A 14,213-nucleotide genomic window follows, 5' to 3' on the forward strand; every position below is an offset into this window, starting at 1 on the left:
GAGAGATAAAAGATAAATGATACATAGTCCAGAGCCGACTGAGACTTTGTAATGTCCAGTAAACATAGCAAACAGTGCGGACATCAATTCTCTCAGCACAAGTGTGTTATAAAAACCGTTGACACAAGCCAGTAATGAAAGCTACAAACTGTTCCATTCTTTTATCTTCCGCCATGCTTCATTTTAACACAGGAACATACAGTAAGTTATCTTAACTCACTATAACAACATGCTATAGAGCACTTTAAGTACACGCACCTACGCGCACGCGCACACACACAAAACTAACTAATCTCCCGACATTAAAGAGCCACTTTATCTACACACAACCCAATAGATTCTGTACATTATCTCACCCGTGTGAAATAGTCCACTGACCAATGCCATACAGGGGACACTGAATGCAGTGTTGAGATAAGAAAAGAGATACTGAAGAAATGGCACGGCTCAAAACCTCCACAACGAGCACCATTTAAAAAAACAGCTTCTAAGTAGGCTAATTAAATTGTGTTGCCTACTGTGTTGAATGAATAGTTTCATTGAGACTCAAACACAAAGCATAAGCATAATTAAACTCAAGGTCAGATAGAGGGAAACGTTCTGAGGGAGTGACAGTTACAGCAAGATAAGAAGCAATAGTGGATCCATTGGATGCAAGCTGTAAAACTAGTGTTACAACAGAACGTTATGTGACACGTTTTATAAACTGGCTGATGTTAAGTGCAAACGTGTGAAGCCGCTACTAGGAACCAAGCTAGTCGAGCCCGTTTTGTTTGTCAGCTTGTTTGTTAGAGCATAAAAATAAAGTGTTGCTTGCTGGCAGCTCTGGCTGACCGAGCTTTAAACCACATACTGACAAACCCCTCCTCTTCTTCCACAACGTTCTCCCCTGCAACAGCGTGTTGGGCTGAGGGAACACCCTGTGCCCCTGGCAGGTGGTGGTGTTGTGGGCTGATAAAGCGTGGGCCTCTCGCACCCCTAACGCCCCCCCCCCCACCAGCCGGCTGAACACAGGCAGGCGGCTTGATAACAAGCATGGAACACACACACACAGCCATGCAGTCCTGCCTGAACCCTCTCACCCTGCAGCGTTTTCCAAAGAGTCATGGTGGAAAGATTGGTTGTGTTGTAAATACAAACTCACTGCACAGACCTGAGACATAAAACACACACAATATGCAGTAAACAAATGCACTTTTGGTGAAAGGTTTTAGTTAAGGGGCTAAAGATTTATGAGAAAAGCTGCACAGACCTGTGAGACATAATACACTTTCGGTAAAAGTTTGTTTTTAAGGGGTTAAAGATATACGAAAAGCTGAGAAGGGTCCCTTTTTCTAAAGTTTAATTTAGAGAGTAGACAGACAGCAGGAATCCAAGGGCAGAGGGGGGAGAAATGCGAGACAAGACAGGAGTGGGACTTGGATTCAAACTCTGGTCCTCGCAACTTAACACTGTAGATTAACGCTTTTTGCGTCATACTTTTATAACCTTTGACTGTACAACTTGTACCGTTAAAGTATTCAATCAAAGCAACCAGGCAGCCCAGAATGTTCCCTTTTTAAATTATCCAATTCATCATTTCACCTCCACAGACTACATCAAGGAACACAAGTCTTCACTACATTTTTTTATACAAATTCTTTATTTACTTTTTTGGTATGGCTTCCTTTAAGGGACCGAAAAATACATTTCACTGGAGCAGTCCAAAGAACATTTCTGCTCCAGCCAGTCATACTAGAGGCCTACAAATGAGCATCTAGATACTGAGCACCCAGGCAGATCCACAGATACCTATGGTGACATGGTACAAAATAAAATAAAAATAAACTATACGCAGCCCATGAAATGAATAAGAAACCATACTAGCAGATCTGCCAAGTATGCCTCTTGCAAGTTATGTGGCTTCAATTCCACAACTATAAAACATACACAGTAAAATCCAGAGTGTTAACTCTAAAAGTGTAAAAATTGACCCGTAAGAGTCCCACAACTCTGAGTTAAATTAACACTCTAGATTTAACAAAAAACTTTTTTTTAACTTAGTATCTCCTATAAATACCTAGACATAAATATTGTAAATGTACTTTAACTGAAATATTTTAAAATGCTGTACATGAATGTCCTTTTCAGAGCAATAGTTTGTGACAAATTCTGATTAACAGTTAGAAAAGAGGAAAAATTGCTAAATAAAAATGGAGAACCTACACTGCTGTTTTTAGCTCAGTGTCCGCTACCTTCCAACATCAATAACCAGCGCCCCTGGCCCCATTGACTCACATACTGCACAATGATTATCTATACATCCATTTGGAATCAGAATAAGGTGTCTCATCTGATTATCATTTTATCTGAAACAGTAAGCATCTAAAGCAAGTCCTGTGGGAGTTGGGGTGAGAGGAGCGCTGATAAAAAAAAAGAGAAAGAAAATAAGTTTTATTAAGGCCTCTTCAATTACAAAAAAGAAAGAAAAAAAAAGGTAGTGCTGACATCACAGTCTCAAAATGTTAACTGTGTGGGGAGGGGGTTGACTTGGGAGTCTTCTACTGAAACGCTCAATTTTGTCCTTTTTTTGGAATATTAACGATCCCAATGAGAGTTGTTATCATCCCACTGTGTGGAGCTGGACAATGGGGATGGGATGGAGAGTTCTCCGTCCTTCAGTAGATGGGACCCTATGTACCTGTAGATGATGTGAGCAGCGGGCAGAGGCTGCCAAACTCACCGTCCGGTTCTCATGATGCACACTGTCTGTTTTGAGAGTCCTAAAAGCAGCAGTGCCTTTCTTTCACCCCATGCTTCAGGGGTCTTTTATCCCAAAAAGCCTCTAATCCCTCTAAACGCAAGTAACAAAAATAAGAAACATAACATTGGTAATAATAGAGTACTTACAAACATTGACAGCAACATTAATACAATAATAATAATAATAATAATAAAATAACAATAATAAAGTGTCAGCTTCTGGAAGCCCTTGGAAGTGACCACATTATTTTAGGCTGTTTAGCTTCCCAACCTGAAACCCTGACACAGTCCTCAAACCCTTCCCATCCTGCCCTCCAACCAATGGGGAAGGGGCTCATCCTGATGGTATAGTGCAATAGTCCCGCCCTTTTCCTGAAAGCCCCTGCTGATGGCAGCAGGTTCAACTTGTAGGGCCCTTCACCCCATCCTGGGTGCAAGGCTCAATCACCGCCACTACTTTCCCCCATCACTACCAGCACCCTCCCTACAGCCTCACTCCCTCACTGCATGCGGTCTGGCTGGACGTGCTGCTGTGGGGCATAATGGAGGAAGGCCTGGGCTGCGCCGGCCGCAGAGGGGTGGACGGCCGCTGCGGCGGTGGCTGCTGTGGCTTGGCCTGTGGCGGCAGTGGGGCTGGGGGCATAGCTGTAGCCCAGGAAGCTCGCTGGGGAGGCGGCATACGGGTACTGCTGCTCGAAGGCGGCCTGCGCGTACTGGCTGTAGGCTGCGCTGTAGTCCAGGTATGGGCTGCTAGACACGGCGGTGGAGACCTGAGTTGGCATCACCAGGCTGGGCTGGACAAAGGCTTGGGGGTAGACATACTGCTGGGCCAACCTATACACCCACACGGAAACAAAGACAAACAGGTTTTTAGTTTTTTTTTGCAATAGTAATAGAAAACTTCCAAGGCCCGGGTTCCATAGTTTTTTTACATCGTTCCCACAGGACCAGCGTTAATCTTTCTTTGTAGGCGTCTTGAAGCTACCGTGTCATTATCACACCCTGCCATTCACTGCAATACTAATGTGTAAAAAAAAAAAAAAGAGCGGGTTAGGAAGGGAAGGTGACTCAACCCTCTCTCTGTTTCAGTTAGAAAAACCTACAAAACCTGTTGGGTCGGGCCCCTAGAGAGCGGGGAGGGGGGGGGGGCTTTTTGGGTGATAGAGGCAGTCGAGGCAGCCGTTACTGACAGGTTTTCAAGCTCAGGCACCATCCAAGTGTTTTAACAGCTGCTACTCTTCACTCGCTGAGCACACTCATGCACACACACGAAAAAGGGGAAGTGTGTGCTAAAGGCAGCCGGGAACTTTTAGACTTGTAGTTCCCATTTGGCGTATTAAATCTCATACATACGAACTGTCAAAGCCTAATGATGATGATGGAGTCAGCAGTGATGAGGGGAGCTTATCGGGGCGAGGTGTCAAGGCTCTGCTGGGCCTCACGGCCAGGCTCTCAGATTAGAGCTGTGGGGGTCTGGGGACTGTACTCTCTCCTCCCTTCTGTCTTCACTTTGCCACTCCATCCATGGAGTGCGTTTGTGTGTGTGTGTGTGGGGGGGGGGGGTTGTCTATTTTTACCCAGGACGTTGAGTACCTCTCCTGGGATTGTTGCTCTGGTGTTGGCAGAGAGGAGAGGACCCTAATTCCATATAAAGGATGATGTAAGTTTGATTGCTTTGAGAGCCTTTACCCTTGGCACTACAGCTGGGGGAGAACACCCACAGAGACAGAACGCTGTTCACGGCAAACAACAACAGCAGCAGCAGTAGTAGTAGTAGTACACACACACACACAGAAAGACAGGAAAGTCATCACAAATGTCACTCTGAATCACACCATCGAGCTCCATCTCAGTACAGAGGAAAAAGAACATTCCTCTCTCAGGCTGGGTTTTCAATATTGCCATTCTGTCAGATTAGTGGTCAGGAAAACAAAGGAGGATTGTAATTGACATTGTAATGAGAAGCAGCTATTAAAGGGCAACTTTGCCCAATTTTTAACCTGAATCCCATTGTTCTATTGTGAGCAGGGACACGTGAAAATATGAGGGAGCACTTCCCGGTTCTGTGTCTCAAGAGCTTGCTCTCAAAAGTAACCAGAAAAATGATCATTATAGGACGATAGGATTCAGGTTAAAAATCTGCAATGTTGCCCTTTAAGTCAACACAGCAAAAGGTGGAAGCATGCAAGGACAGGGATGCCAGCACATATTTACTCCTGTCCACCCCACCCTGACACACACACTTCAACTTCAGCCAGCAGCACCCACAGTCACCACTGCAAACCCCAAACCATGCCATAATAGGGAAGAGTTACCACCACAATCAGTATAAGCTCTTCCCTTCATATCACACACACACGGAAAGATAAAAGTCACTTCAATCCATCACAGCACACTGCACTGCACTCTCAAGCCATCACTAGCACCTTGAAGAGGGGGGGGGCACACAAATTCTGCAAACCCTCCTCTGGACTAACATGTCCTGCACTGCGGGCATCTTCCATCCCCCCTGGCGGTGGACTGGTCAGCTGGTAGCACAGAGTAACCAAGACAGGAAGGAGTTGATAGGAGAATAGTGATTATTACTAGTTAGCAATGACACAAAAGGTCACTGGTATCAATCAGTCAATACAGGGGTGTGATGCAAGACACAGGAATAAGATTAGAATAATAACCAAAAAAGACTAAAGGGTTAAAGACGACAACAAAAAAACTCCCATTAGTGATTGCAAGGGAGTCACATAAAAACAAATCCAGGGGATAGAAATTATGACATCTAAGCGCACACACACACTTTTGTAGCAGTTCAGAATAAAATATTGAGAGATAATGGCAGCTGTAGCTGAGTGAGTCCCAGGCAAAACTGTCCGGTTTTCCAGCATGGGGTGGAATATTCAAATCACACCATCACATATTTCACTCAAAACAAGGGGGCTGTACAGCCATGTTAAAGAGGCCTACTGTAGTTTGCAGAGATATGCAATATACATATGAGTGAAAGGAACAGCACTACAGTCTACGTACTACTACTCTGACTTATAACTAGTAAGCAAATGAACGCAACCCCCACCCACATACACAATCTACACTTTGCCCTTGCAGTGCTACCAAGCTACTAACAAAGAAGCATTCACTCACAGCTTTCAAAGATGACCATACATGAGTGCTGTGAGGCACATCTAGCCTACATTCACATACATGTATAATGAGCTGGCTTTCTCTGTGCTGTTAGCAGTGTGTGTGTGTGTGGGTGTGTGGCCACAGGCAGCTTTACTTGACCTCGGCTTTAGATGAAGTGACCCGTCATGCAGTAGAGAAGTGCATGGCACAAAAGCAGTCCAACCCTATAGCGATAGAAGATGCTATCATCCTAACAATTTAAATACTGAGGCAAAAGGGATGTACACTGTCAAATACATCAAAACGAGCGATGGCTGGCTAGCATAGAAAAGGGGAATGGGGAAAGGACATTGACACTGGTGACGTGCCCGCTGGGTCAATTAAGGATCTCTGACAGTGCAGTGGTAGCGCTGGACTGTGCGACAGTGGCGATGGGGAGAATGTGGATGACGACCAAAAGATCAGGGGTCAGCCGTTTTTTAGCTGACAGTGTGCGAGAGTGTTGGCTGACAACATGTCACTCAGTCGAAAAGACTTGTGCTATTCCGGCTGGACTTGAACCACAGACGTTGTGGTTATGTGGTCAACGCAGTATCTGGTTAGCTACCAGCACACCCTTATGCATCATCAACGTTAATGTGCATTTTGTGGTTGTGACATTTGTGGTTGTATGATGAGCTAATCTGAGGAATCTGCACGATTATCGCACCCGGTAGCCAAATATTGCTAGAAGATAAGATAAATACCTCACAGTGCCTGACGTCTCACTGAAACACAAAAACAAAGCGTGAAGACAGACAGTGGCTAGCAAAGAGCCAAGCAAAGTACAAGAGCTCAATACTCCCTGCTTCCCCTGCAGGAAAATTTAAGATTTGTGGAGATTGTTTGAGAAAAACCTCTCTTTCCCTAGGATTGTCATAATGAATGCTTTATTTGACACCTGTATGTCTCCTACTGAGAAACATTGCTTCATTAAGCAAATTAATGCTTCTACAGGAGCCGGCATACACCCCCCCCCCAAAAAAAAAACAACCTTCCCCATCTCCCTTTGCACTTCACCCCCACCTCCCTCCTGAATCCACCCTCCTCCTTGTGTCACAGAGGTGTCGGTTTTCAGTGGCTCTGTCTAATCGCTCTCTGACACCCCGGTAGGAACAGAACACTGCCGGGAGAGGACTTAAAAAAGAAAACCCAGCTCCTTCCTCCATGGTCAGTTGAGCACCAGGAAAAAAAGAACAGGGGGAAGAAGAAAGGGAAAAAATGGGGGGGGGGTACGGACGGACGACGACACCAGTAGATGAATGGATAGAGCGTGGACCACATGATTGAAACGTCCCTGGTTTGGTTCTGTCCTGTGGGTCCTTCCTCCTCTATGCCCTAAGTTTCATGTCTGTCTGCCGACAGCTGCTGTGACAGCTGCTGTATTGAGAAAAGTGTGGAAGAGACGATGTGTGAAAGATGAATATGTTAATTCTAAGGCACATAGCCCTGCTACATTCTCCTCTATCAACACAAAGTGTCCCCTAGCATTGGTGACACCTTCAAGCCCTCAGGGTTCAAAACTTCTGCTGACCACAGCTATGCTTTCTCTCGCTCTCTCACTATTGCACACAGAGCAGTCCAAACCTGACAGAATACTCTGCTATATCACTGATCGACAGCCCCCCACTGTACAAAACACACACACACACACACACACACACACACACGGGAGTGGGGTTTGATAGAAAGGCCATTTGTGTGCTTTATGTCTTAGTGAGGGCTGCGTCTGTCAACCAGCATAGAGGAACCTCAGAGGCAGGCAGACAGGTGCTGTGTCTCTCTCTCTGGGGCGGTGGTCACGGGAGATTAAGGGGTGTAAAAGGCTGTAATAAGAGCCAGCACCTGTCAGACACATGCCACTGAGCGGCACACTGCTGCTGCAGCCTTCAAACCCTCAGGGCTCTGGCGCCATCCCTTGTTACCTAGGCAACGAGAGCATGGGCACGGAGGGACTTCCTGGTGCCCTCTTAAACTCTTGGAACATGAATGGATAAGCCCCCAGCAGGTCTGGAGAGGTGAACCATGTATCCTTGTTTCCCTTCTTGTTGAATATTTTTGATAGATGCTAGTTGTAATATGCAGATGTTTTCACATACTTTGTCATTTAAGATAGATTGGTTTCTTGACCACAAATGCTAAAGATGTTATTTAGATAGCATGTCATTTAGACAGATGCTAGGTTTGATGTTTACATGGTATACTAGTTCTTTGAAGCACTACGGTAATTTGTTTTTCCTTTGCCTCTACTCACGTGACCCGTTGTTTGCCAACTAGAGTTCATGCCATTGACTCTGATCTCGTGTCTTCCAAATGCCCAAATTGTGAATGTCATGATTCATCTGAGACTTTTCTATGGCCTCCCCAAATCCCCATTTATAATTTGTTCCTGTGGGCCGTGATTATCCTGAACCTCTCATCCAACCCCCGCCCAACCCACTGAGGTTGATCCGAGTTTGTTTGGTTTGCTTTGGACCTTTACCGTGATAGGATGACGTCAGAGAATACGGGTAGAGACGTCAGAGAATACGGGTAGAATGTAGCCTAGTTTATACATTGTCAGAGTGGTGTTGCTTGCCGAAGCATAAATTAGGCTCGTCTCTCCCGTGGTGACACGGCCATTAACCGCTCAGCAGACCATGTAGGTCTCATCTCCATCCAAACCACTTCTACAATACTGCCATTTGTGGGCAGCCCCTTTGCCAGTACAGCACAGGTAAAATAACTAAAAGACTCAGTATACTCATTCACCTCAGGAATGTCCTATCTAACTTATCTTATTACCACAGATATGTTAACAATTGCCCAACCCCTGCAATGCTCAAATATGTTAATAGAGTACTTGTGGAGTTTCACATGGACGTGAAATTGACGTGCACTTTCCAACGGCCTTGTTTGTCAAGAGAAATAATAGCCCAGTGGCTCAACAGAGGGTAGTACAACTGAACACAACAAGGGAGTGCCTACTCCCACTCGCTTACCCATACTGCCTCTGGATGAGTGCTGGGTGAATGGGCTGTACTCCGATAGATATGCCTGGAAGACAGAGGAAGCCAGCAGTCAGACACGCATTTGCATTTACAGAGGAGGACTGCAGAACAATGCACAGAGGCCACGAAAAGAGACTCAACAGAGGCAGGGCTTGTTTCAAACATGCCAATATTACCAAAAGAAAATGGAAGAATATATTTTTCTGTGGTATAATTTTAAAATGCACATTAAACAATTGTAATAAATAAATAAATAGAAGATAATATGTATTATCAGTGATGGTGATATAAACTGCTTATTTCGAACATACTATAACATAATAAGGGGGATAGTTTTTTTTCACCACTATCATTCTCACCTGTTTGCATGCTGCGAGGCTTGGCACCGAGGTAGGCCAGGTTGACGTTGGCCTTCCTCCCATCGATGATGGGGTTGGGGTCCTTGCAGGCCCTATCCGCTGCCCCTCGGTCTGTCATTGTGACCTGGGGGAAAGAGAGACGTGCTCATCAGCATATTACTCTCAAAAAGAGCACATTTCCTCTCAAATCAAGACTGGCTGAGGAAGAAGCGCGCACAAGAGAATAGCACCATGCTGTGGCTAGGGTCACCTTGACCCCCTATGCACAAGAACAATACAGTTTGAAATGAAAACAGACTCCATTTGTCTGTCATCATAAAAAAAATCCCCATAGGTTTTCCTCTCCCTTTTTTTCAGAAAAGAGGAAACTACAAACAAAGAACAATGATTAGCTGTTGGAAATGACCCATGAAAGCGCAAATCAGCCAGACAGCCACTTGACAGCTCAGCAATGGACAGACAGACATGCTGAAATATGGATCTGGGAAGAATAACAGGGGGGCTTATCCAATCTTAAGATATTAAGAAGAGTGTTAGGTTCACCCACCCCCCCTTCTCTCTCCTCCTGGCATTAGATAATCCCTTCTGCTTTGATTGCCCTATTGTGCCAACTCAGTGGGTTCAGACACCTCCATAAGTGTAACGTCACTAACGTGCAACATTATTGTTTTATGGCTGGCAGCCATGTCTTGCATCGTTTCAGAGGCAGTTTACCACTTCATGTTGGAGGAATGAGACCACACTGTGTTGTGTGAACACAGAAGAAAAGGGGATTTTAAAGGAGGCCATGTTTACATTGTGAAGATCTGTGCTGAGGGAGTGGTTTACTAATCCACTACTGTTGTCTTTTTTCTTTTTTTTTTGAAGCACCCCCCCCCCAATCAATCAACCACCTCCACTGACGGGAGCACTCAGCAACAGGATTAACAGGTTGCCCTGTGGGTTAGCAATGAAAAAAAAAAAAGTGGTACTGGCTGCCTACTAGCCAGGCTGTACTGCACACGTTGCAGAGCACCTCAGTGTGAGTATGTGAATTAGTCTCTCTCCTCCTGGCCCCAAGGGAGGCCCACATCGCTGTAAGCCTGTCCAACCTGAAACACCAGGCCCACTCAGCAGCCGTTGACACAAACTAGATTCACAGGACCGTTTTCCTTGGGAGTTGGGGAGCTTATGTGTAAACACAGAGAGCAATTGTCTTACAGTTCTCTAGTTGGATGTAAACACATAACAATTTTCCATTCCATCTTTAGCCGGCCCGTGCTGATGCATCTCTCCAAAGTTCTGGTAAATATTTGCATGTCTTGTTATGCTTCTGTTCTTTGTGTCAGAGAGTATGACAGTTTTTTTTATCTGTCTCAAACAAATTTCATCCCTCAATGGAGAGAGTCAAGACATCAAGCAGTTCCTTGAAGGGTCTTTCATCAATTACGAGCAGCCATGGCCAAGAATCAAGTTATGGTCAATGCTGTGACCTCCACAGTTCGCCTCTAGATCAGATGACAACATGTAGGTCACAGACGTGCTCCTCTCAATTATCATTTTCTATCCAACCACTTAACCAGACCTTCCAAAGACACTACTCTGTTTCCCCTGCGAGTCTGGGACAGTCCTCGCTATTGAGAGAAACTGAGTCAAAGGGAAACTGTCTGTGACCATCTGAGGGGGTGGTGGGGTGTTGCAGGCAGGGTGCTGCAAAATAAAGTACTGCTCTAATAGCACGTGTAGCCAATTAGATCGTTTTAGGTAGAGAACGTCCTTCAAAATCAGTGATTTATTGCTTGGAATGGCAGACTGAAAGTGAGCAAGGTCGACCACCGGTCTAAAACAGAAAAAAAAAAAAAAAAATCACCATATAAAGCAGTGAGCTGAGTTCTACATGCACGCGTGCGCGCACATGCATACATACATACACACACACACACACACACACACCCCTACAAAATGATAAGCTGTACTGTTCAGTCACGGGCCAGTGAGGGTGGTGGAGGGCAAGTTTGTGGATGGAGGCTTTAGGGGGGTTGTTGTGGGGGGTGGGGGGGGGGCATAGTAGACATATGTCGAGAAACTCGAGATATAATCTTCTTAGTCTTAGTTGTCCATCAACTCGTGATCCCTCATCCTCATTAAGCTAAAATAACAGCCAGTGTGGCAAAAGACCGTGTTACTTCAATATTAAACTTCGATTCATGGAGGATTAATTTCTACAAAAAGAGCAAGTATCTGAATGATGATTAGCTAAAAAAAAACGTAACTAGCATCTTGTAAGGTGTAGTGTGGTGTCTGTCCACACATGTTGGCCAAAATCATGAAGATATAACATACAATAAAACCCAAGTTATGCTAACATTACTGCTTTAACCTATCAAGTTGATAAAAGTATATATATTTTTGAAGAAGAAAAAAAACATACAGGCGACACCAAAGTTGTGACTGGTGTTGCCAGACTTTGAGAGAGAAATAAGCAACCAGGTCTATGAAAACAAGCCCAAAAGCAGTAACTATAGGCCAAATGAGCATTTATATAGCCTCTACATATATATATATATATCGCGATGCAACGCGTTGTGAGCGTGCAGATCTGCCATTTCCTTTTTTTCTTAATAATGAAATAAAATGTTAAATATTTGGTGCTCCCTGACACAAAACATTTTCAGATGGGGATTAGGGACAAATACAAAATATTTGACAACCACTGGGGTTTTCCATATTTTTTTGGAAGCAAGCCCAAATAAGCAACTACGCTTTAGAAACAATCCCAAAAAACCGCAACCACCAATATTTACACGCTACTTTACAGAAAAAGAAGCCCAAAAGTGCTTATAATAAGCGAACATGGCAACACTGGCTGTGACAGAGCGGAGGAGCAGAGAGAGAGAGAGCACGCGCCGCTCCGTCTCAAATCTTATGACAGACATTAGTGTGGAATCATGGTGACTTCTTTCTTTTCTTTCTCTCTGCTACTTACAAAGCCATATCCTCTGGACTTGCCGGTCTGTCTGTCCGTTATCACCACGGCCTCGTCTATGTCCCCGAAGGCTTCGAAGTATTTCCTCAGGGAGGCATCGTTCGTGTGGTACGGCAAGCCGCCCACGAAGATCTTGGTGAAAGTCGTGTCTTTTTGTTGAATGGCCGTAGGATGCATGACTTCTAGGGCTCCGTTCATGAACTGGTGTAGAAGCATTGGGTCACCCCGGGAACAACGCAACACAAAACCAGTTACGCTTTTTAAAAAAAGAAATTAACCACTTAAACTTCCCAGCATCAAATGATAAGGCAACGTGTGTTCTAGTTTCGCTTAGGTTTGTCCTTCTATGGGTTGCAGAGTCCTTAAAGTTGTGTCAACCTGATGACATCTAGCTACGCATCACGCTGCTTTCATATAACACCGTCACGTCAAAACCAGTTGCCTCTAGTGTGAAATGTTCCGGGAAGTTTTTATACTCCGGCACTTTGACCACGCCCGCTACCGACTCTTGGCCAATCAACACAGAGTCAGGGTGTGAACTTGGGACAGAAGCCCCTCCCCTCGCCCCGCCTACCAGCCGTTCTTCTCGTGCACCTGCTTTTGTCCTTCTTTTACAACACAAAGAAAAGCTTCTGCTGTATGACCGGTGTTGCCATGTCGGCTTATTATAAGCGACTTTGGGCTTCTTTTTCTGTGAAGTTGCTTGTAAAGATTGGCAATTGTTGCGTTTTTTTGTTTCTATAGTGTACTTGCTTATTTAGGCTTGCTTCCATTTTTTTTTTAAACCAATGGTTCTCAAATATTTTCATGAAAATGTTTTGTACCAGGGAGCATTTGTGTTAGAATGTTTCAAAAACATTAAAAATATTCCACTTTTTTTTTTTTTTTTAATAGCCGATCTACAAGCTCATAACGCTTCGCTCATGTGACCTATTAATTGTAAAGTTTCTTCTTGCTTGTTTTCATAGACCTGGTTGCTTATTTCTCACACAATCTGGCAACACTGCCAGAAAGCGCGCCTCAGGCACGTTACATTACATTGCACTGCGATAAAGAAGTTATTGTCTCGCCGGTTAGTTACTCTGATAAGGTGACTTTTAAGAAATCAATAGAGAACCAATTTAACTATTTAAAAATGTGTAATACTTACCCCCCCGCGGCCCCGCCAGTCACTGATGTCTGTCATTACATTTTTGATGAACTGAGTACAAAGGACCGCAATATCCAATCAATCAAACTGCCTAAACATGAATCGTTTTAGCTGGATAAACCAAAAACTGCGACGCACATGTTTTTTTTAGCCTTACTAATAACACGTATAGGATAAGTTTTCATTCTTTGTTTGAAGATCTGTGACTGTGTGACATGCTGACCCCAACAGCACACTATTTGATATAGCTTATTGTTTATAGGCCCGCCAGGGCAGGACGCCTTCAACTGTGATCATGTCATAAGAAAATTACTATTTGCTCTAGCATTCATGACCCAGAGGAGGCAAATAACTCAAACAACATATTACCCTAACAGTAAATTTTCACAAAACCTATTGTCTCACTTGTTCAAAATAAAAAACAGTCTCTCTCTGGACCCAGAGCATAGAACATTCTGGTGCAAATAAAGTGATTTAAAGATTTGTGTCAACCTTGCTTCTAGCCAGATAGGTCAAGCGAAGCCGGAGTCATTTGTGTTCTGTTGGAACCAGGAGACTGGTACAGTTTGGTACAGCAATTGAACTGTACTCCATTTTCATTCAAATTAAAAGGGGTAAAAGGGGAATCTTGCCAAGATATTGATTCATTACCCATGCCCTGGTTGTATAAAGTACAAGAACCCATTGTCTCGGTTGCTAGCTCCATCTGACTGAGGGCTAACCAACAGTACCTTCCCAGTTCTCACCCTCAGTTCCTTGGAGTTCCACTGCTAAGTACCCAGGGCCAGGCTAACAGTGAGGTGACACCCTAATGACCTTAATAAAAAACGGTTTTAATTCACACTTTC

General features: G+C 44.4%; 1 protein-coding gene across 1 annotated transcript; it reads right to left on the bottom strand.

Annotated features, from left to right (window-relative positions):
* Positions 1 to 1,637: 1,637 nt before the first annotated feature.
* Positions 1,638 to 12,647, bottom strand: LOC308080464 (RNA-binding protein 38-like). The gene is made up of 4 exons (XM_080422364.1): positions 12,216 to 12,647; positions 9,251 to 9,374; positions 8,883 to 8,937; positions 1,638 to 3,576 (listed from the first exon to the last, which is right to left on the bottom strand). The coding sequence occupies exons 1-4, from the start codon at positions 12,429 to 12,431 to the stop codon at positions 3,243 to 3,245; spliced, it is 729 nt and encodes a 242-aa protein (XP_080278490.1). The 5' UTR covers positions 12,432 to 12,647; the 3' UTR covers positions 1,638 to 3,242.
* Positions 12,648 to 14,213: the final 1,566 nt, after the last annotated feature.

Source organism: Gymnoscopelus braueri (genome assembly GCF_963280865.1).
Source record: "Gymnoscopelus braueri genome assembly, chromosome: 3".
Classification (NCBI taxonomy): Eukaryota; Metazoa; Chordata; class Actinopteri; order Myctophiformes; family Myctophidae; genus Gymnoscopelus; species Gymnoscopelus braueri.

Excerpts from the sequence above, each read along its gene's own strand:
- LOC308080464 (XM_080422364.1), bottom strand. The coding sequence starts at position 12,431 with ATGCTTCTACACCAGTTCATGAACGGAGCCCTAGAAGTCATGCATCCT. Across the intron at positions 9,375-12,215 it reads AGTCCAGAGGATATGGCTTT|GTCACAATGACAGACCGAGG; the intron begins GTAAGTAGCAGA and ends TCTTTCCCCCAG. Across the intron at positions 8,938-9,250 it reads GCCTCGCAGCATGCAAACAG|GCATATCTATCGGAGTACAG; the intron begins GTGAGAATGATA and ends TCTGTCTTCCAG.